Source organism: Macrotis lagotis, chromosome X (genome assembly GCF_037893015.1).
Source record: "Macrotis lagotis isolate mMagLag1 chromosome X, bilby.v1.9.chrom.fasta, whole genome shotgun sequence".
NCBI classification, from domain to species: domain Eukaryota; kingdom Metazoa; phylum Chordata; class Mammalia; order Peramelemorphia; family Peramelidae; genus Macrotis; species Macrotis lagotis.
In genome coordinates, this window is record NC_133666.1 from 34,441,926 (window position 1) to 34,463,291 (window position 21,366).

Genomic DNA, 21,366 nt, shown 5'->3' on the forward strand with positions numbered 1-21,366 from the left:
ATGTTGAGCAAGTCCTTTGGTATCTCTGATCTTCTGCTCCCTCTTAAGTAAAGAGAGGGGAGTAGACAAAATAGTGTGTGGGGAGAGTGGCAAGACCCAGGGAGAGAAGGGATAGGAAAGGACTCAACACAGCAAAATTATGTCAAATGTGGGAATTTTACAACTAAAGGATGCTACCGAGCCCAAAGAATAAGCTGCTAATGGGGAAATCCCAGTCATTGCACACCCCAGATCAAACCTCTGGCCCAACACTTCCCTAGGAGTTGGCATCAGGCTGTGGGAGGGTTCAGAGGGGAAACCTATGTATATGGAGGTTCAGAACCCATGATGCTTCCTCCTTAACTCTACAATTCCCACATTCCCTTGGTGTTCCCCAGAGAATTGTGGCAAAACTGGTACATCCAAGATGGCTACTGGCCATCCTTCCCCTTCTACCTTAATAGGCAGGGGGCCAAAACCCTGGTCCAGCATTTTTAACTATTTACCAGAAGCAAATAGATCCGCACCTGCCCTTTGGAACCATCTTTCAACTTCTCTACTTGCACAATCAACAAGCAAAGGTTGGGTGCTGCTGTGTGAACATGACTGACTTACCACTATTTCTGATCATTTGCTATTCAGGATATCTTTTGGGTGCTGAAGGCACAGGTTAGTGTCTTATTCAATTTCTTTTGGTCACAGGTATAAATGAAGAGCTAGGGGACCTTCCTGCTAATTGGTTAGGATGCCAGAGTCAGTCAATGAGATAAAAAATCCAGTGAGGTCACAGGTGGCTTGGTAGCTTCTGGCTTCTCCTATTGGCAAGGCTCAATTCTGATCATCAAAATTCCATGATTTTCTTGGATCTCTTAGATGCTGCAAGTTTCATGGATTGCTTAAACTTATAAATCATCTAATTAAATTCTCCCAATTTAGTTAGAAGTAGAAACTGAGGCCCAAGGAGTGGGAGGTCAGGGTATTTGATTGGGGACGTAGAAGTCCCGGGGTGAAGTTTTAGCTTTGTTCCTGTTTTCTTATATGGCCTTAGGTGACTTCTACTTCCTCTCTGAGCCTGTTTCTTTGTCATTTAAGGGGTTAGACTTTTGCTTAGGCTTAGGCCTTGGAAACAAAATTCCCTTTACCTTCAATAATTCATTTCAAGAAACAAGTGTTGGGGCAGCTAGGAGGTTCAGTGGATACAGCACCGGCCCTGGAGTCAGGAGTACCTGAGTTCAAATCCGGCCTCAGACACTTCATAATTACCTAGCTGTGTGGCCTTGGGCAAGCCACTTATCTCTGTTTGCCTTGCAAAAAAAGAAAGAAACAAGTGTTTATCACCAATACCAGAGATACAAAAAGAGGCAAAAGAATTGTCTCCAAGAAGCTTACAATACAATGGATCTCCTCAACAGCAAAAAAAGTTGTTTTGTTGTTCATTCATTTTTCAGTCATATCTGACTTTTTGTGAGCCCAGTTGAGTTTTTTTGGTGTCCTTTTGGCAAAGATACTGGAGTGGTTGGTCATTTCCTTCTCCAGACTCCCTCTCTACTATGCATTTATTTTGCTTTACTCATAGACTGTTTCCTGAGGGCAGAGACCATTGTGTTTTTATCTCTGTATTATCTCTGTATTTCCAATGTAAGCACCTGGTACATTACAGATGGTTCTAATGCTTGCTGAACTGAATTGAATCTCACAGATGAGGAAATCAAGGCTCAAAGATAAAAGACTTAGTCAAGGTCCCACAACTAGTAAGACTCAGAAGCAGGATTGGAATCCAGTTCTTTCTGACTCCAAGCCCAGCAAGCCATCTGCTACCAGGCCATGGTGCTTCTCTTCCACTGTCCTTTCCAAACAGCCAGGTGAAGCCAGAGCCACCATGCCAACTTGCTGTCTACTGTTTACAGACAGACCTCTCCACCTTTCAAAGTTAACCAAGGTACTTGAAAGGTGAACAGCTCCACAAGGTCTAATTGCCTGGTACTATTTTAAGAATCTATCTTTTTCACTCGAAGTTTGCAGGATGCAGTGCAACCATTTACCTTTTCATTAGAACACTGGGATTTATCTGCAAGCCCTATCGCCACTGTCACAGCTAGAAAGGAAGGGCTTTTATCTGTCTCTAAGCTCTAGGAGTTGATATTTTAGGACTCTTTGTACTCAATAGAGATGTCTAGGGGAGGAAAGTGAAATGGAGAACTTCCTTAGCAGTTGGAGCATATTTTCACTGGGAAATTGACAAGCTGGGGTATGCCCAGGGGAAAGGGATCAAGGCCATAGGGAGAAGAATGGAGACCATGTTATTCAAGGACTTAGTGGAAAGGGTTCCAGACTTGGAGTCAATTCCATTCAAAAAGCAACTTTTAAAACATTATTTCATTTCAGTATCTTAGGGCTAGAGAGAACCTTATGGGTCATCTGGTTCAAGCCCCTCATTTTAAAGATGAGGAAACTGAGGCTGATGGGGGGGGGGGAAGTGACTTGAATAGCATTACTATCATGCCAAACAGGTAAAAGAGCCAGGGTTCTACATCCAGTCTTCTAATTCTAATCCATCATCCTTTTCTATCACATACTAGAGATAAAAAGACAAGAGAAAAATTAGTTCCTGCCTTCAAGGGGCTAATCTTCTACCAAGGGATACTACCTGGTTACATATTAGTAAGTGCAGGAGATTTTGAGAAGGGAGAGAGTACTGACGTAACTAGCATAGCAACAGGAGGCATCAGAGAAGGTTTCCTGGAGGATTGAACAAAGCTAGGGAATCTGAGGAGTCAATGTCCTGCAGGCTAATGGGCTAGCCAATGCCAACACATGAAGTTATGGGATAGACTTACCTAATATATACTCATTTTTCAGTCTTTTATTTTTATTCCATGAATATCTTTTACTTACATATGTGATTCTCCTTAAGTAATAGATTGTGGTGTTTAGTTTGGAAATGAAGATAAAACACCAACTTTGTGGTGTGTAGCAAATGAAGTTGGAATACAGAACTTAAGAAAGGGTGAAAAGGGAAGTCTGGAAGAATATTCTGGAGGACTTTAAGTACTCTGCTGAGGTGTTTGCATTTTACCCTGCACCAAAGATGTTTGGGGATTTTTTTTTTAGTTTTTGCAAGGCAATGGGGTTAAGTGGCTTGCCCAAAGCCACACAACTAGGTGTCTGAGGCCTGATTTGAACTCAAGTACTCCTGACTCCAGGGCTGGTGCTCTATCTACTGTGCCACCTAGCCACTCCCAAAGATGTTTGAGCATGGGAGCAGCATATTCAGACTTGTGTCTCATAAAGATGATTTTAATAGCTAGTTGGAGGATAGATTGGTGAAAGGAAAGGATGAAAAATGGAAGCCCACACAGAAAACATTAATTTGGCTGAGAAATGAAGAGAATCAAATTGAAAGTGAACAGAAGAGAATGAATGAGAAAGATGTTGTGAAGATAGAACTGACAAGACTTTGCAACTAATTGGAAATGGATGGGAGAGAACCAAGAAGCCAATAGTGACTGGTACTACTGTGTTAACCTTAACAGAAATGTGGAGATTTGGAGAAGGGAGAGGGTTAAGGAGGGAAATAATGAGCTACAATTTAGTCAAACTAAGTGTGAGATGATCATAGGATCTTTTGGTGGAAATGGTTACTAGTCAGCTGGTGACGATGAATAGGTGATGAGGAGAGACATTAGGGATGGGTACTGAACTTTGGAGATCACCTCAATAACAAAGATTACTGAACTAATGGGAGCTTATGAGAGAGAGGAAGGGGGAGGAGGAGAAGGAGCAAGAGGAGGAGGAAGAAGAGGATGATGATGATGATGATGATGATATGATGATGATGATGATGAAGAAAGAGCCCAGCACAAAGTCTTAGGGAAATGGCCAAGGGAAAATGGGATGTCATTGGTAATCCAGGAAAGAAGCTAAGAAGGAAGGGACAGACAGAAGAACCAGGAGAAAGAAGTAATGTTATAAAAACCAAGGGACAACAGGAAGAAGGAGGTGGTTAACAGTATAAACAGTATAAAAAGTTGTAAAAAGAAGTCAAGAATATAAGCTGAAGAAAGGGTATCATATGTAGCAGGTAATCTTAGAGTCAAAGTTTCAGTTAAATGACCTGGGGATCACCAAATGAGTAGGAAGAGAGGAAGAGACAGTGGGATTCAATAAAACACAATTAGTATAGAGAAAAGAAAACTAAGACTCATGGTTGCAATTTAGTCATTTTTCAGCGGTATCTGATTCTTTGTGCCTCCATGTTGGGTTTTCTTGGCAAAGATACTGAAGTGCTTTACCATTTCCTTTTCCAACTCATTTTACAGATAACAAAACTGAGGCAAACAGGGTGAAGTAACAAAGAAGTCACAAAGCTAGGAAGAGTGAGACTAGATTTGAACTTATGACTTCCTGATGCCAGGCCTGGTGCTCTAGTCACCATTATGCCACCTAGCTGGCTCAAGAATCATGATGACCATAATCAAATTCCTGAGGATTGTCTTATAAGGAATCACATTATTAATGAAGATATAATTACACTTAATCTGGTTGACTATAGGAAGAAGCGGGGCAAAAGGGTGAAATGCTATGGAAGTTGATTTCAGTCTAATATAACAATGAAAGACCTTAAAGAATCATTTAAAATGAAACAAATATTCTTGTGAGAGAGGGCAACTAGATGACACAGTGAATAAATTGTCAGGTCTGGCGTCAGGAAGATTGGTCTTTGAGAATTCAGATCCAGCCTCAGATACTTACTAGGCTTGTGACCCTAAGCAAATCACTTCATCCAGTTTGCCTCAGTTTCCTAATCTAAAAAATGAACTGGGGAAGGAAACAGCAAACCACTCCAGTATCCTTGCCAAGAAAATCCCAAGTGAAGTCGCAAAGAGTCAAACATGACCGAGGGGACTGAACAACAAAAATCTTACAAGGAAGAGTTCCCCATCTCTGGAGGCCTCCAAAGGCAGGCCAGTTGCTAATGATTTTGTAGAGGCAATTCGTGTTTGGGGTAGTAGTTAAGACAAGGTGCCCTTTACAATACCTTCCAATTACAGTATCCTATTCTATGATACGCTCCTTACTATGAATTATTATGAAACTGATATTTCTGTGAATGTTAGATTTAATATTGCTGTATCAAATTGCAATATTGAAATCAATCAAGTATAGTAAGCCTAAGCAACACAAACTATTCTGAGAGTTGTAATGATGATGATAATGATGATGATGATGATCATTCTCTTTTTTTTGCAAGGCAAATGGGGTTAAGTGGCTTGCCCAAGGCCACACAGCTAGGTCATTATTAAGTGTCTGAGACCGGATTTAAACACAGGTACTCCTGACTCCAGGGCCGGTGCTTTATCCACTGCGCCACCTAGCCGCCCCGATGATGATCATTCTCTAAGAAGACCATGACATCAAGGAGGTGATGCCATGACATGCAAGTGAATTGGATTTAAGGGAGGGCTAGCCTGTGCAAAGTCACCAGCCTCACTTTCTTCTCTGGAATCATCTGGATCCAATGGCCAGATATGAATCAGGAAGATTGGAGAAGGCCTCGGATGTGAGGCAATCAGGGTTAAATGATTTGTCCAAGGTCACACAGTTAATATGTATCAAGTGTCTGAAGTTGGATGTGGACTTAGGTCAGCTAGGTGTTCAGTGGATATAGCACCAGCCCTGGAGTCAAGGGGACCTGAGAAATGTATAAACTTTACATATGGTACTCAAAGTCCCACAACCTCTGACACTAGCCTGGCCAAAAGAATAGCAATGGATGCTGGTGATGTCAAGGATGCAACTGTTGCTGAGACTGAGCTTTTAGTTCCCAGACCTTTGGTGCATTTGGTGCTTGAAACCTCAAGCATTTTGTATCCCAATGAACAACAAAATATCATCTTTTCCCCAGAGAGGTCTACGCCACATAGAGACACCAGCAGAGATACCCAAGGAAAGTCACTCAAGCAATGAAACTCCAGAGAGCCTCCATGTCTGTTCTAGCAAGGCATCAGCTAGTGTTCATATTCTCCTAGAGTCTAAAAATTACAACTCAATTCCCACAGTGTAATGAGCCAGACTAAAATGAGGACAGAGGCCGAGGCTGTCTCTGCTTTTATCAACCAACAGACATCCTTGGAAGGGAGGGATACAGCTACCCTCCATTGGACTCTTGTAAGAAACAACTTCCTTCTTACCCCATAGATCAACTGCCCTGTTTCTTAAATTGTGGCAAATTAGAGTTCATTTAAGGAATCCTCAAAATTCTTTGGCAAGTTCAAATGGGCTTCTAGCCTTTTCAGATGCTTTATTCTTGTGAACTAGGGTCTCATCTCCAGGAATCTTTGACAATGCACGGTGTTAATTAGATATATTTTCATTATCTATATACACTCCCTGAATACAGTCCTTCTGAGGCTTCATTGGGATATGTTGGGGGAAAGGAATTGGCTTCTCAAAGCAGAGATAAATTCTGGTTCAATTTGAACCTGAAGATGCTTCTAGTGTGATCCCAATGGACTGGGACTGTTTTTCATCTGGGGATCAAGTCAATTTGACAAGCATTTATTAAACACCTCCTGGCACCTTATAGGTACTGGTGGACAAAGAGAAAAAGAAAACAGTGGCTACCTTCAGTAAGTTTACATTCTCTTATGGAGAAATCAAGATATCCACATATAAGCGATTACACAATAATGCAAAATAAAAGAAAGTAATAGTGGGAGAAAAGATCCCAAGAGGTAGAGATGAAAAGGGAGGTCATTTCAGGCAGGGGATAAAGCCTGTGCAAAGGCAGAGAGGTGGGAGATGGTATGGAGTTGATGAGGAACAACAAGTAATTCAACTGGCCTAAAACTTATGACACGTGAACTGGAATAAGATTCTGCAGTAAGGTTCTGGAAAGATGGGTTCGAGTCAGACTGCAAAGGACTTTAAATGCCAAACAGAAAAGGTTTTATTTTATCCTAACAGCAATAAGGAGTTTCTGATATTTGTTAAGTATGGAAATAGCCTGATCAGATCTATGTTAGTGAAGTATTAGTTGAGTAACTGCATCAAGGAGGAATCTACCCTCACTGAGGCCCATCCCCAGAGGTCTGACTGGTTTCAGCCATAGCATCTCACACATTCCTTTTACTAAGAGGATCACGGTCTGCATCTATAGTGACTGTACCTATAACTGGGAAATCTTTGTACCTCAATGTCTGAAGATCTATTCAAGTGTCAGTTTCCTAAGACTAAAGAGATTTCAACCCTCTAAGATGACAAAATATAAATAGTTTCTGAAATTTGGAGAAGTACTCATGGTATCTGGATGCAGGGAACCTTTTCCACCTAAAATCAATAGCAATAGTGACAAGAGACTGATCTGCAGCTAAAACTCCATCAAGCACTGGTCATTTCAGGACTGACTATGTAGCCAAAACATTTGGACAACTGCTTTCTGAAAAGATAAAATGATCTTTCTAAATGACGTATCTGACCATATTCCCTCCCCTTCTCAAACTCTATTGGCTCCCTTTCATCTCCAAGATAAAATATTTAAAAATCTGTTTGGCTTTCAAAGCCCTTTGCAGCCTGACCTGCCTCTCCCCCCCCCCATTTTTCAGCCTTCTAACCCCTTCTACCCACCTTATACACTTCTGTCCTGTGACATTGGCCTTATGCTGATGCTTCATGAAACTTCAGATTTTCACTGGACAGGCCTGGAATGCCCTCTCTCCTCTGCCCTGTCTCCTGGCTTCCTTCAAGTCTCAGCTAAAATCCTACTTTCTATAAGAAATCTTTCCCAATCCCTTAACTATAATGCCTTCCCTCTACTGAATATGTCCTATTTCTTCTGTATATAGCTTGCTTGTACACATTTGCTTGCGTATCATCTCTTCTATTAGATTATAAGATCCTTGAGCTAAGCTTTGATATTTTTTTGCCTTTCTTTGTATCTTCATGTAGGCGTAGTGACTGACTGCAACTCACTGAGTTGTCCCAAAGGTGATTAGCAAGGATTTGATGAGTTCGAATTTAAGGATTTCTTTTTAATCTCAGGCCAAAAAAGAAAGCCTAGTGGGGTTTTTTAGTACCATAAAAATCCTGGTTAAAAGAAAAATTAGATTCAAATTCCCAAAGGTGGATCTTTAAGTTTCCCATGGGAAGACCCTAATCCTGGGCTCTAATGGCAAACTACCTTGAATTAGAATTGAAAATAAAGTCACTGTTTGGATTTTTCTTTCCTGACCTTGATTCTCATATGCCAATAGTATGTTTATTGATTTTATCTTCAGTTTTTCTTGACCATGAAAATGCCTCCCAGATTCTCAGTCGACCGAAGAGGTACAATTCAGGTAAACTGGAAGAAGTTGTTCAAGGAAACCTTGAAAGAGAATGCATAGAAGAAAAATGTAGTTTTGAAGAGGCTCGGGAAGTTTTTGAAAACACGGAAAAGACAGTAAGTACTTCCCACTAGTATCCTCTTCCCATTCTACCTTATGGTGCGCAGTTGTTTGAAGGTTCACAGAGGTTCTTCGGGGAGGAACTCAAACCCTGACAGATCCTAGCAAAGTAGAAATGCTTCAAAAGAACCAATCTAGTAAAGTATGAATAAAGAAAGATACTCCTTGCTGTATAGTTGGCCCACAATGGAAGAATTGGAGGGGAAGGGTAGGAACACAAAACTCATATACACAACTTAACAGAATGTGTTTTAATAAATGTTAGAAAAAAGGAGCACTTCTGTTGATGAAAACATAAATCTAAACAAAGGAGGAGTAAGAACCACTTAATAACCACATACCTGGGCAAAGTAAATGATGGAATATGATGGGAAATTTTGAATGTGATTGATTTCTTAGGATATAAGAAGGATGATTATATTTTAAACCACTTAAAAATATTCACTATCCATGATCTCAGAGAGCAGATGTTGAAATCTATTTTACCAGGAGTTATGTTGGTAGATGCTTAACAACCAAATTTCTGGGAAAAAAATCCTATGTTTGGTACACTTCTACATTTAATCTCATTAGAAACATTTTCTCCATCACTTTATTGAGTCTAAAAAATCAACAGCAGACCAAATGAAGTCCTAATTTGTAGTATTTGATGATTTCCAAGGTATAAATCTAAAGATCTGGTACAATATGGCTCCAGTTTATCTTCCTGTTCTCCAATCCAGAGGTTAGAATTATATATGTTATGAGACACGGTTATTGTATCAGGAATCATTTTTCTTAAATGGTTTTCTTTATTACAAGGGAAGGATACATTCCATTTGAAGAATATGTCCAGAAACGAATGCAGTTTAAAAACCAAAGATATCAATAAAAGTTGTTTTAAATATAAAAAGAGCTAAGTAGTGCTACCATTCATTTTCTTCTATTGTTTTCTCTTTTCTTCGTAGACTGAATTTTGGAAGGAGTATGTGGGTAAGTATTGAGTTCATCTCACTGGAAACAAATGATATCTGTCAGAAGGGATGCGGAGCCATCGGTCTCATTCCTGCTATGACCTAGGTTTTGAGGCAGAGGTACCTTCTTGGAAGTCTTACTTCTGCCGGAGGTCTTCTGAGAACTGGGGCAGGGGCAGTTGGCACGATCATTTTACGTACACTTCCCTTGATCCTGGTCAGAAGTATAGATATTATGATCCCCTTTTACAGATGAGGAAACTGAATTCAGAAAGATAGGGTCACACAGGTAGAAGGTGAGGGAGCTAGAACTCACAACTACAACTTTTAAGCTTGAGAGGTGATGCTTTTTAAAAATTTTCTTTTCTTTTCTTCCAATTACACGAAAGATAATTTTCAACATTTTTTTGAGTTTCACATTATTCTGCCTCTCTCCCTTCCCTCCCCCTCCCCATGAGAGTGAGTAATCTGATAATAGTTCCATGCTTTTTTTGATTCTAGTCTTGTACCTCCTCTCATAGGCATTGTTATAACCTGAGCAAAGAGGAGGAGACAGCTGAGGGATGGACATCACCAGCTAGATGTCATTTGCCAGCACTACAATCAATCAATAAACTTTTATTAAATGTGGACAATGAGACACCTCAGTGAATTAAATGCTAGATCTGGAGTCAGGAAGACCTGAGTTCAAATATGCACTCAGACACTTACTAGTTATGTGATTCTGGGCAAGTCACTTTACCCTCTTTGTCTACATTTCCTTTTCTATACAACCAACTGGAGAAGGAAATGGAAAACCCACTCCCATACCATGGCCAAGAAAACACTATATGGGATCACTGAAAAACAATGACTAAGACTAAAGGCCTTGCACTGTCCTGAGGATACAAAGAAAGGCAAAAGGCAGTCTCCACCCTCTAGGACCTCACAATCTAATGGGAGAAACAATATACAAACTATGACCAATGAAGCTAAAGACAGGATAAATAGCAAATGAATGGCAGGCAGGCACAGTGGGATACAAGGTGGGGCTTTAGCTGGGATTTAAAGGAAGCCACCAGACTTAGCTGAGGGAGGGAGGGCATTCCAGACATGGGAGGCTGCCAGAGAAAATGCCCCCAGCTGAGAGACAGAGGTTTTTTCCCTTTGGAACAGTAAGGAGGTCACCATCACTGGATGGGAGAGCACCTGCAAGAGAGGGGGGAGGACTTAATTCTAAATACTGGGAAGTTTCCATTGGAGGAACAGGTCAAACCCCTACAGATGGGCACAGTAGCTGCAGTGGAGTCAGGAATAGGGAGTTGGACATAATAGTCAGTCACCAAGACCTGAGTTTGCAAGTTGCCTCTGATATTTACTAGCTATAAGACCTGAGCAAGTCACTTAAGCTGTCAGTTTCTTCAACTGTAAAATGGAGATAAAGTATAGCACAAACCTCTCAGGGTTATTGTGAAGACAAAATGAAACATTCTGGTTTAGACAGTGCTTTGTATTTCTTCTTCCTTTTTTTTTAGTTTTTGCAAGGCAGTGGGGTTAAGTGACTTGCCCAAGGCCACACAGCTAGGTCATTATTAAGAGTCTGAGACTGGATTTGAACTCAGGTCCTCCTGACTCCAGGGCTGGTGCTCTATCCACTGCATCACACAGCTGCTCCAGTGCTTCAGATTTCAATGGCTACTATTACTAGTTATTACTCTTATGGGGATGATCTTTTCCTTTTCTTTCACTATCACCAATGGAAGTCATGGCCCTCATTCAAAAGCAAAGCCTTCAAGCCACAGGTCTCTAGCCTCAGTCCTGTCTTAGACACACACCTAGGAAGTATGAGACGTTGAGAATTAAGGTCTCTGTACTTCACTTTTCTCATCACTTCATGGAGCAGTAGAGTCACCCATAAGAGGATGAAAGGCCAGGGTTCTAGCTCCAATTCATTTACCAATTAATTAGTGATGTAATCTTGTACTACCTAGGCAGGCAGGGACCTCGAGTTGAGCCTCAGCTATGTACCAGCTGAGTGACCTTGGGGAAGTCACTGAACCTTTTTCAGTCTCAGGTTGATCTTTTGTAAAATGGGGCTGGAACTTAACAATCGCTGGCTAACATTCGAGTAGTACTTAGTAGTTTGCCAAGTTCAACTCAAACATTATGTTTACCACAATCCTGGGAGGAACATATGACAGGCATTTTCTCTGTTTGACAGATGAAGAAACTGAGACTCAGAGAAGAGAATGTGACTTGGCTATGGTCACACATGTCCTAAGTCCCAGAGATTTAGTTTGAACTCCAATGCCCCTGTTTTCAAGCCCTGCCCCTAGCCCCCTCAGGAACACTCCCTGAATCACTTCCCAGAGGTGTTGTGAGAATCAAAAGAGATTGATATACGCAAAGTGCGTGGCACCTGGAAGGAAGATTTGGGTTCAGATTCTATCTTTAACAAATATTGGCGATATGACCAACTTCTAAATGTTACCAGGTAAACTGAGTCTCTAAAACTAAGCTATAGTTATTTGTCTTCGTTCATACTGGGAGTCCCTTAAGCCAGTGAAAACAAAGGTTCCCTCCTCATCTTATCCCTATTATGGAGGCAACATGGTGTATTGGATAAAGAGATGAACTCAGAGTCAGGGAGAACTGGGTTCAAAGATCACCTCTGAAAGATATTGGACACTGATCCTAAGCAAATCATTTAATCTCTCAGTGTCCCCAGCCAAGTGACCAAGACTACAAGGTTCAGGACAGGTTGTAGAGGGATTTTCCTCACCTAGGTGTTCCTTTCATCAATGTAAATACACGTCTAGTCCCTATTCCCATTATATATTAGCTATCTCCAACCCAACCGCCCCTCACCCACCCCACTCATGTTGGTAGTTTACTTGCCTTCTCTGTAATATGAGGTGATTGGACAAGCTGTTCTCCAAAGTCCCTTCCTCCTCTGCCCATCTATGACTCCATGACTATTTAGCCCAATATAATTTTTCAATAAAGACCAGCTTAGCAGCTCTCAAGATGAATGTCTCACTTGGCATGAGTTACTTGCCTATCTTCTTTGACCCCTCTTAACCTTTAGCTCTGCCTAGCCCCCCAGCAAAAACCCAAGTCCCTAAGGGAAGGCTGAAGGCGAGATGAAGTGACACTAGCTGCCAGGCCCTGTTTCAGCCAATGAGTGGCTGCATAGCTGGCTGGAAGCCCAGGCCCTTCACTGCAACATCCTCAATAATTCAGTGGAGTCAGCCCATAATGGAAAGTGCTAGCAGAGTGTGTTTGGAAACAAGTGCCCAACGTTGCCGAGAACATAAACCAGTGCTACCATCTTTTGTTGTTGCTCTTAAGCAATAGAAAAAAAATTAGAGTATTTGTACCAACATGTACTGGGACATGTTTGTGGTCACAAAATTGGAGTGAGTAGTTTTCCCCTAAGGAAGGAATGATAGTCCCTGTGTTGGATCCACAGAGATGGGCTAAGTTTTTGTAGCAGCGAAGGCCACTTGGAAAGAGTGATACAATCAGAACAGCATTGGGAGCTATATGGAGAAAAGGCATAGAGAGCAAAAGTAAAGTCAGTGTTAAGAACACAGGGTAAATGAGGGGAGCAACCCAAAATAGGGTGGGAAAGGCAGCATGGTGTCAGATTAGAGAAGTCCTTGAACATTAGGGAAAAGTTTGAATTTTCCTTGGCAGGAAATAGGGATCCACTAAAGATTTTTCAACAGTGTAATATGAATAAAGCAATACAAAAGAGTAACTATTCTGGCAGATATAAAAGGGAAATGAGGAGGAGAAGACCCTGGGCAAATCAAGTCAACTGTCTCTGCTTCAGGGTCCTCATCAATAAAATGGTAGATTTGGACTAGATGATGTCCAAGGTCACTCGCAGTTCTGGATCTATGTTCCTATGTGTGACTAGTTCTGGGCAAGTCCCTTCACATCCCTAAAGGGTTACATGAGATGAATTCTCAGGTCCTTTCCAGCTCTAGATCTAAATCAATTTCCTCATCTGTAAAATAAGGAGGGTGGTAAGGTCATTCCAGGTACTTCTAAGCTATGATCCTATAATTCTATGACTTGTAACAGAGTGACAATATTACAGGTAGGTCCTGATGAGGTGACAGCAATGAGAACAGGGAAGAGAAGGCACAGGAGGGACGTACTAGGTGGGGAGAAGGGGCAGTAAGGGGATGAAATCAGGTATAATACCCAGTACTTGATGCAAAAAAGGATAGTGAAGGAAGACTCAAAGAAAACTCAAGGTTGTGGCCATGGGAGACTATGCATACAGGGCTGTTAGAGACAAAAATAGTAGAGTCAAAAGCAAGAGTGGATTGGGAAGAAAGATAATGAGCTCAGTTTGGGATATTAGGAGTTTGAGGTGTTGCTGAGACATCTTCATGAAGAAGTATTGTAAGTATTTAGAAGTTTGGGTTTGGAGTGCAGAAGAAAGGACAGGGCTAGAGAGCAGTTTGGAAATTACCAACTAAGGGATGATAGGTAATGTCATGGGAGCACATGAGATTGCCAAAGAGAGAGTGTAGAGAGAAATGAGAGCTGAGGGTTAACCTTTGAGGGTCACCTACATTATGGAGTAGGCTAGGTAGCACAGTGGATAGAGTACTGGCCTAGGAGTCAAGAGGAGGGGAGTTCTAATTCAGTCTCAGACACTTGCCACTTACTAGCTGTGCGACCTTGGGCAAGTCATTTAACCCCATTGCCTTAAATTAAAAAAAAAAAGAAAATGAAGGACAAGCATCACCATATTATAGAGCTGAGATAGAAAACAAAGAGTTAGTGAAGGGTATCAAAAAAGTAGTTGGAGAAGTTAATGGAGAACCAGGCAAGTGAGATTGCTCAGAGACCAAGGGAGGAGAGAGTATTCAATGGCTAACAGTGCAAAATGCTAAAGAGTAATCAAGGAAGATGGGGTCAGACAAAGCCCAAAGGATTTGACTGTTAGATCATTGGTGACTTTAAAGAGAATAGTGGTGAAGGTAGCAGCCACTTTAGGATGTAGTCATTTACATTTCACCAACATATTTATTTAGAGGGCATCTTGTCTCTGGAATTATAAGACTGAAGTTCCCATCCCACCCCAGATGCTCAATATGAGGAGATGAGACAGTAGCTAGATGAAAAAGAAGGGCCAAAGGAATGGTTTTTTTATTATTTAGGAGTAGAGAGATTGGAATATGTTTGTAGATTGACAGAAAAGAGCTAGTGGAAAGGAAAAGCTTTAAATTGCATGAAGGAGGGATGGGTGCTAGAACAGTATCCTGGAGAAAGTAGGAGAGAATGAGATTGAGGGCATGAGTCAGCTTTACTAATAGAGGGAATACTTATTAATTTCAAGGAAATGAAGAATCCCTATGCACATGAACTGCTTCTACCCCTAGGCAGGGTGGTTCCTTATTAGACAGATATATATAATCCAAAGCCTTCTTAGCTTGGCAACACCTATCAGCTCCCCTGGCACAATCTTCAAGGATTCAAGACTAAACACCTCCATGCCAGGATGAAACATCAGAAGAGTACTTTAGTGGGAGAACGTGGAAAAAACTCTAATATGCTAGATTTCTTGTCATTACCCTCCCTCTAAACCTTCATTTTACCTTATCTTTCCCACTACCTGCACCTTTATATTAATGGCAAGACCCTAAGTCTCAAGCATCCTGGCTGATACTTGAAGGTCTAGGTAAAGACCTTGTAGGTGAATGAATAATCTCTAGAAGATAAGCAGCATTAGAAGCAGCACTAGACTCAGAACACTAGAGGGAGGTCTAGTTGGGTCTATAGGTGTATGGAAGAGAAGGTCTTCATTCTCCATGGGCTCAAATAGAAGTTCTTTTCATGTCCTTTACAGTATAAATAAAGCCTTGTGAACCAGATGACTTGTAAGAAGAGCAGGTGACTACCCTTGGAAAAGTATCAATTTCTCAAGATAGTCACAGTCCAAATCCATTGTTTTTCTCACTACACTAGGCTACTCTTCTTTCCTCAGGGAATTCTTCTAGAAGCTCCAAAAATAATTGAGATCATTCATTTTGAGGGCTACTAGCTTATATCTCAAATCAGCTGTTCTGGCTTGATGCTCAATATAGGCTCATATCCTCTCTGAACTTGGGAGTCTGAGGTTTAGAAGTGGGTAGCTTCTCTGCTAATTCAGTATGTTATTCTATCTCAAAGATGGCAATCAGTGTGAGTCCAATCCCTGCTTAAATGGAGGTGTGTGCAAGGACGAAATCAATGCCTATGAGTGCTGGTGCCCAAGGGGATATGAAGGAAAGAACTGTGAATTAGGTAAGTCAATACAGTCCAGAATTGATTTCTGTTGAAAAACTGCTTAACACACAAAATGGGTAAATATAACATTTTAATTCTCAGGACATTTTATGATTTTTTTCACAATATTTACTTTCTACTTTCTAAAACACCACATATATCTGTATTTGCTCTGAGGTAACTGCCTAGAACCGTATTGTCATTATAGGGATATACAATGAATGACTCATAGGGTTTACCTAGGTCAGCAAGGTAGCAATAGAAGTGACAAAGAAATCTAGCCCTGCAGGCTCTCTCTCCAGTCAAACCACAGGGCAGAAGGGGAAGACTACTGACTGTTGGCTATTAAGACAGCCTTGGAGGAATTGCACCTGTCAGTTCAGCTTAACTTCCTTGGACAAACATCTATTAAATGCCTAAGTAAAGGCACTATGAAGATGATAACACTCCAGTGGGATATAGATCTCTTCAATGCAAGCATTTCCTCCGAAGAAGAAAATTGTAACTCATCCAGGCCTCCCCATCAGTTTACCATCAGAGGAGAGGGTAAGAGTATACTCAACCTACCAGGGGAACTTCTTTATAGTCTATTCGCATTACAAAGATATCATTGGAGTCCTGAGGTGGTCCACTAATTAGCCTCACTCTTGCCATGTGACCAGTCCATCTTCTTATTCTCTCATACATTTCTTGGATGACATCCTTTATGTTCTTTTGTGTAATTCCTAATTACTTATATACTATTGCTTGTTGCTGACCATCATGCACTTCTCCAGTCAAAGTTGTTAAGTAGCCACATCCTCAGGAAACTAACATATAACCCAATTCTTCCAGAATTTATAATACAATTCTCTGTGCCAGGAAATATGAGAGGTGTTGGGAATACAAGACAAGATGAGCAATTCTGCCCTCAAAGAGCTTAAATTTAATTGAATTCTTCTGGAGGTCTCTCTCTAGCAAGAGTAGAATACCTGGTGGATTCTTAACATGGTTTAATCATTTCCTCCTTCTGGAGTCATAGAAAGTGCCGAAGGGAACTGCTTTTTCAGACAAATTTCATAATGCATGCATTCAACTGGCTATGGTCAAAGAAGCAGTGAAACTCATATCTGAATTCCAACTAGGTGGAACACTGCTCATTGTCCTATACAATCTCAGGCTTCCTCACCAAATCTTTTTGCCTAATCCTTTAATGTACAAAATCAATCTAGTCATCTACATCTCACCAATGTATTTATGTATAAGGCATCTTGTCTCTGGAATTATAAGACTGAAGTTCCCATCCCACCCCAGATGCTCAATACCTATCTGACTTTGGACAAATCACTTCCCTAGTTTCCTCAACTGTAAGGGGTTGAACTACATGGCTTCTGAGGTCCCTTCCTAGATTCCATACTTAGGTCCCAAGATCCTCTGATCCTATGACCATTATCAACAACATCCTTCCACCCACTCCCAACCTCAATGCTAATTCTATCCTGAAAAACTATTTCCCGAGTTTTGGGAGATGGACTAGTCCAATCAAAACCCAAAGATCCTCAACTCCATGTTTTACCATCTTCAGATGAAACTGGCACCATATTTGTGGAAGGAACCCTGGGTTCATAAATGATTCTTTTTCTTCTCCAAATCTCATACAGAAGAAAGAGAAAGGACCTGGGCTTGGTGGATATAGAGTATCACAGGCTTCATGGTGCCAACAGAAGAACACACAATTCAAAGTTCTGAGATAAGCAGACATAAGAAGCCACAAACTTAAAAGAACAAGAGAATCAAAGGGACACAGACAATGAGGTAGAACCACAGTCATCCATAAAGGTACCAAGAGATCCCTCTACTGTCTCTCTTCAAAACATGCCCTCCCTCACCCCCAGATGAAAAGGAATACAACATTAGGCAAAGGGAAGGACAGGAAGGAGAAGAGATGAGGAACAGGTATTAATTTGCCTGTATGTTATAAAATATCTACCCTCCTCAGCTGGTTGAAGAATTGTGAGTTATGTACTTTTGATAGGGTGGGCAGTGAGGTGATGCAGTGGATAGAGTGCCAGGCCTAGAGTCAGAAAGACTCATCTTACTGAGTTTAAATCTGGTCCCAGACACTTACTAGTTGTGTTCCCTTGGGTAAGTCACTTCACCCCATTTGCCTCAGTTTCCTCATCAGTACAAAGACTGAGCCCCTCACCTTGATTAGCTGAACCCCAGCTTTGAGTCCATACTTTCAGCTTTAAGAGTTGCTAAATTCTGCAGTGGTAGAAAAAGAGTCTTGCATTTATTTATTTGCTGGGAGGGGGTGGGAGGAGGAGCTCAATCATTTCCCATTCTAGCTAGCAGCATTCACCTGAAATGCACTCTTGCTCTAGAATGGCCCAGCCTAATGCAGCTCCCCTTAAGGTAGAAACAAAAAGAAATCTTTGAAGTAGTTACTTATTATCAGCTTAAATAATGAAAGCCTGGGAGCAGAGGGAATAACCCAATTACGCATTCAATAAAGAAAGCATAATTGAAACTGGTCCCTAGCATTAAATATTCCTAAATGACTTTATCGTCTCAAAAAAGAAAAACTTTGGGGGCTCAAGGGAAGCCAATGTAATTGCTGGCTCTCTTGGGGCCTGGAGCTGGTCTGGGCCTAGTGGCATATGGATCTCTACTCTGACTCAGGATGGAAGGAAGGGCCTGTTCTTTTGGTTCAGCCAGTTACAAATTTAGAGGTATTTCATTAGTTTTTTTCTAAACTTTGAAATTTTATGTTTTTGTTCTGAACTTTTAGCCAAGCAAAATAATGATTTTCTTCCCCAGAGAAAAACTGGACTGAAAAATAGAATTGTACTTGAAACTGGGAATCACTGGAATATACAGCTGGCTTCTCTTTTGAAAAATAGAATAAATTCAATATGAAATTTGGAGAGCCATCCTGCTTGTCTGTGATACTTTCTGGGACTACATTCCCCTCTATGTATTTTTTAAATGCTTGAATGACCTGTTTTCCTTTGGCTTCCTTTGAGGGGAGGATGTCTACCCCCTACTCTCAATCTTAGCTAAAAAAAACAAACAATTTTGCAATAAATAGTCAGGCAAAGCAAAGTTACCCTTTCGTCATGAGAAAATCTATGTCTTTTTCTTCATCTTGAGTCCCTCATCTCTGGTTGGAGGTTTTTACAAAGGAGATGAAAGAGATCAAATCCCTTACTATCTGTGTGCCTTGGTTTCCTCCCCTGAATAAAGTTGACTCTAGGGTTTCTTCTTCTAGCAGTAATGTCTTCCCAGTTTATACAGTACTTTTAGCAAAATGATAATAAAAATAGATCTACCGACTCCACAAAAAGATCAAAATAAATAATTTTTTAATCAAGCTTAACTAAGATAGGAAAGAGATTATGCTGGGGCAATGGTTATGATTATAAAGTAAACCTTTTTAAAAAACTTTCTTGGGTTTCCCCTTCTCACTTCCCCTTGGGTCTCTACTCCCCTTCTGCAGAAGAAAATCTAAGTAGAAACTGAGATCACAGTTGCACTCTGGTCAGCAGACCTACAGTACAACAAATGGAGAGAGTTGGAAAGGATGCAGGAGATTATCTGTTTTAACCCCTTCCTGGAGGAAATTCAAACTCTTTTATCTCTCAGATCCTCTGAGTTGGGAAGTGACTTGCCCCCATATCAGAGGGTCTTAGCTTGAGGCTTGGAAGGGACTTAAGACATCACCTAGGGACTGGATTCTAGTCCAGCCCCTTCATTTTAGAGTAGACGCAACTAAGGGTGACTCGATTGAGGGACTTACTCCTGGCCAGTAGCCAGGATTCAACCAGTCACTAGACTGCTACTATTACATGGGACTTCCTGCACCCATAGCCTCCCACCTTGCTTTCAAGGGTGTATATTGTGTTCAAGTTGTTTCCTATTGTGTGACCAAACCCCACTTGGGGTTTTCTTGGCATAGGGTGGTTTGCCATTTCCTTCTCCAGTTCTTTTTACAGATGAGGAAACTGAGGCAAACAGGATGAAGTAACTTACCCAAGATCACACAACTAGTAAGTGTCTGAGACAAGATTTAAACCCAGTAAGATGAACCTTCCTGACTCTAGGCCTAGAACTCTATCCACTGCGTCACCTCACTGCCTACCCTATGAAAGGCACATAACTCATAATTCCTCAACCAGCTGAGAAGGGCAGATATTTTATGACATACAAATTAATACTTCTTTCAAATGTGACATTTCTACTTCAAATATCAAAAGCTGCACTCTTCAATATGGTGCTGCTTTTTCTATATGTTGGTTTCTGGTGGGGATGGGGAGGTGATGGAAGGGTCGAGAGGTGGGGATTAGGCAGATTTAGCTAAATAAATAGCAACAAGGAACTTTGTGGTGACCTCATTGTCCAGCAAGCCTTTCTGTTTATATTTTCAGGAAAGATTGAGGGTTAGATGAAAGGAAAGCAGAAATGGGGACTATAAACTGTCCTATCACAAAGTTGGTTGTAAGTAAATGTGAATGGGCAGAGGGATCCTGTTAATGTTAGCATGGGGCAGGGGTGGGGTGGAAAAGTGCTCCATGAGAGGTAGTATTTTGAAAGATGAACTCTTCCAGAATCATAGAATTTCAGTCTATGAGGACCTTACAAAGCTTCTCTTTCACCTGTCGCAGTTTACAGAGAAGGAAACTGAGAGCCAACAAAGAGATCTCAATCAATCAACCAAAACATATTGAATAAATGTCTACAATATGCCAGTCATTGTAGTAGTCACTAAATTCTGAGGTTACAAATACAATAAAAGAAATGATCTCTTCTTACAAAGAGCTTATGTTCTATTGAGTATACAAATAAGTATATACATAAAATAAGTATACATAGAAAATCAGTTTTTTATGTTTTGGCAAGGCAATGGGGTTAAGTGACTTGCCCAAGGTCACATAGCTAGGTAATTATGAAGTGTCTGAGACCGGATTTGAAACCAGGTACTCCTGACTCCAAGGTGGGTGCTTTATCCACTACACCACCTAGCCGCCCCATACAAAATCATTTTTAAACCATTTTTAAAAATGGTAATTTGAAGGGACAGTTAGGTGGTGCAGTAGATAGAGCACCAGCCCTGGAGTCAGGAGGATCCGAGTTCAAATCTGAATTCAGACACTTCATAATTACCTAACTGTGTGACCTTGGGCAAGTCACTTAACCCCACTGCTTTTGCAAAAACCTAAAAAAAAATGGTCATTTGGGAAGGAAGGTACTATCGGTTGGAGAGAACAGGAAAGGCTTCATATTAGAGAGTGATTTTTGAGTTGTGTCTTGAAGGAAGAGAGGGATTCTGTGAAGTGGAGGAGAAAAAAGAGAGCATTAGAAAGGAATAGCCATTACTAGAGAGGAATAGCCAGTACAAAGGCATGGCAAGAAAGATGGAGTGATGTGTGTAAAGAACAGAAAGACCAGTTAGACTGAACTGAATTGGGAAAGCAGAGGAATGTCAAAAGAGGCTAGGAGTACAGGTAGATGTTCAGGATGTGAAAGCATTAAAGTTATAGGAGTGTATAGTTGATTTCAGAGGTAATAGGGAGCCCACGGAGTTGAAAGAGTAAGGGGAATAATATAGTCACATTTGCATTCAAGAAAAAACCATTTTGGTAACAGTATGGAGCATGGACTGGAATAGGGAGAGACTTGAGGCAGGGAGACCTATCAGAAAACTTTCAATAACTGAAGATGGCTTGAACTAAATTGAAATC

At 40.9% G+C, this 21,366-nt stretch overlaps 1 protein-coding gene across 1 annotated transcript in view; it reads left to right on the top strand.

The window, feature by feature from the left end:
* The first annotated feature begins 529 nt into the window (after nt 1-529).
* The window catches only part of F9 (coagulation factor IX), a 48,058-nt gene continuing 27,221 nt past the window's right edge, over nt 530-21,366 (top strand). Inside the window, exons 1-4 of the mRNA XM_074199587.1 lie at nt 530-648; nt 8,256-8,419; nt 9,371-9,395; nt 15,551-15,664. Coding sequence (XP_074055688.1) covers nt 582-648; nt 8,256-8,419; nt 9,371-9,395; nt 15,551-15,664 — 370 coding nt within the window. The 5' untranslated portion in view covers nt 530-581. The remainder of the gene's footprint in view (nt 649-8,255; nt 8,420-9,370; nt 9,396-15,550; nt 15,665-21,366) is intronic.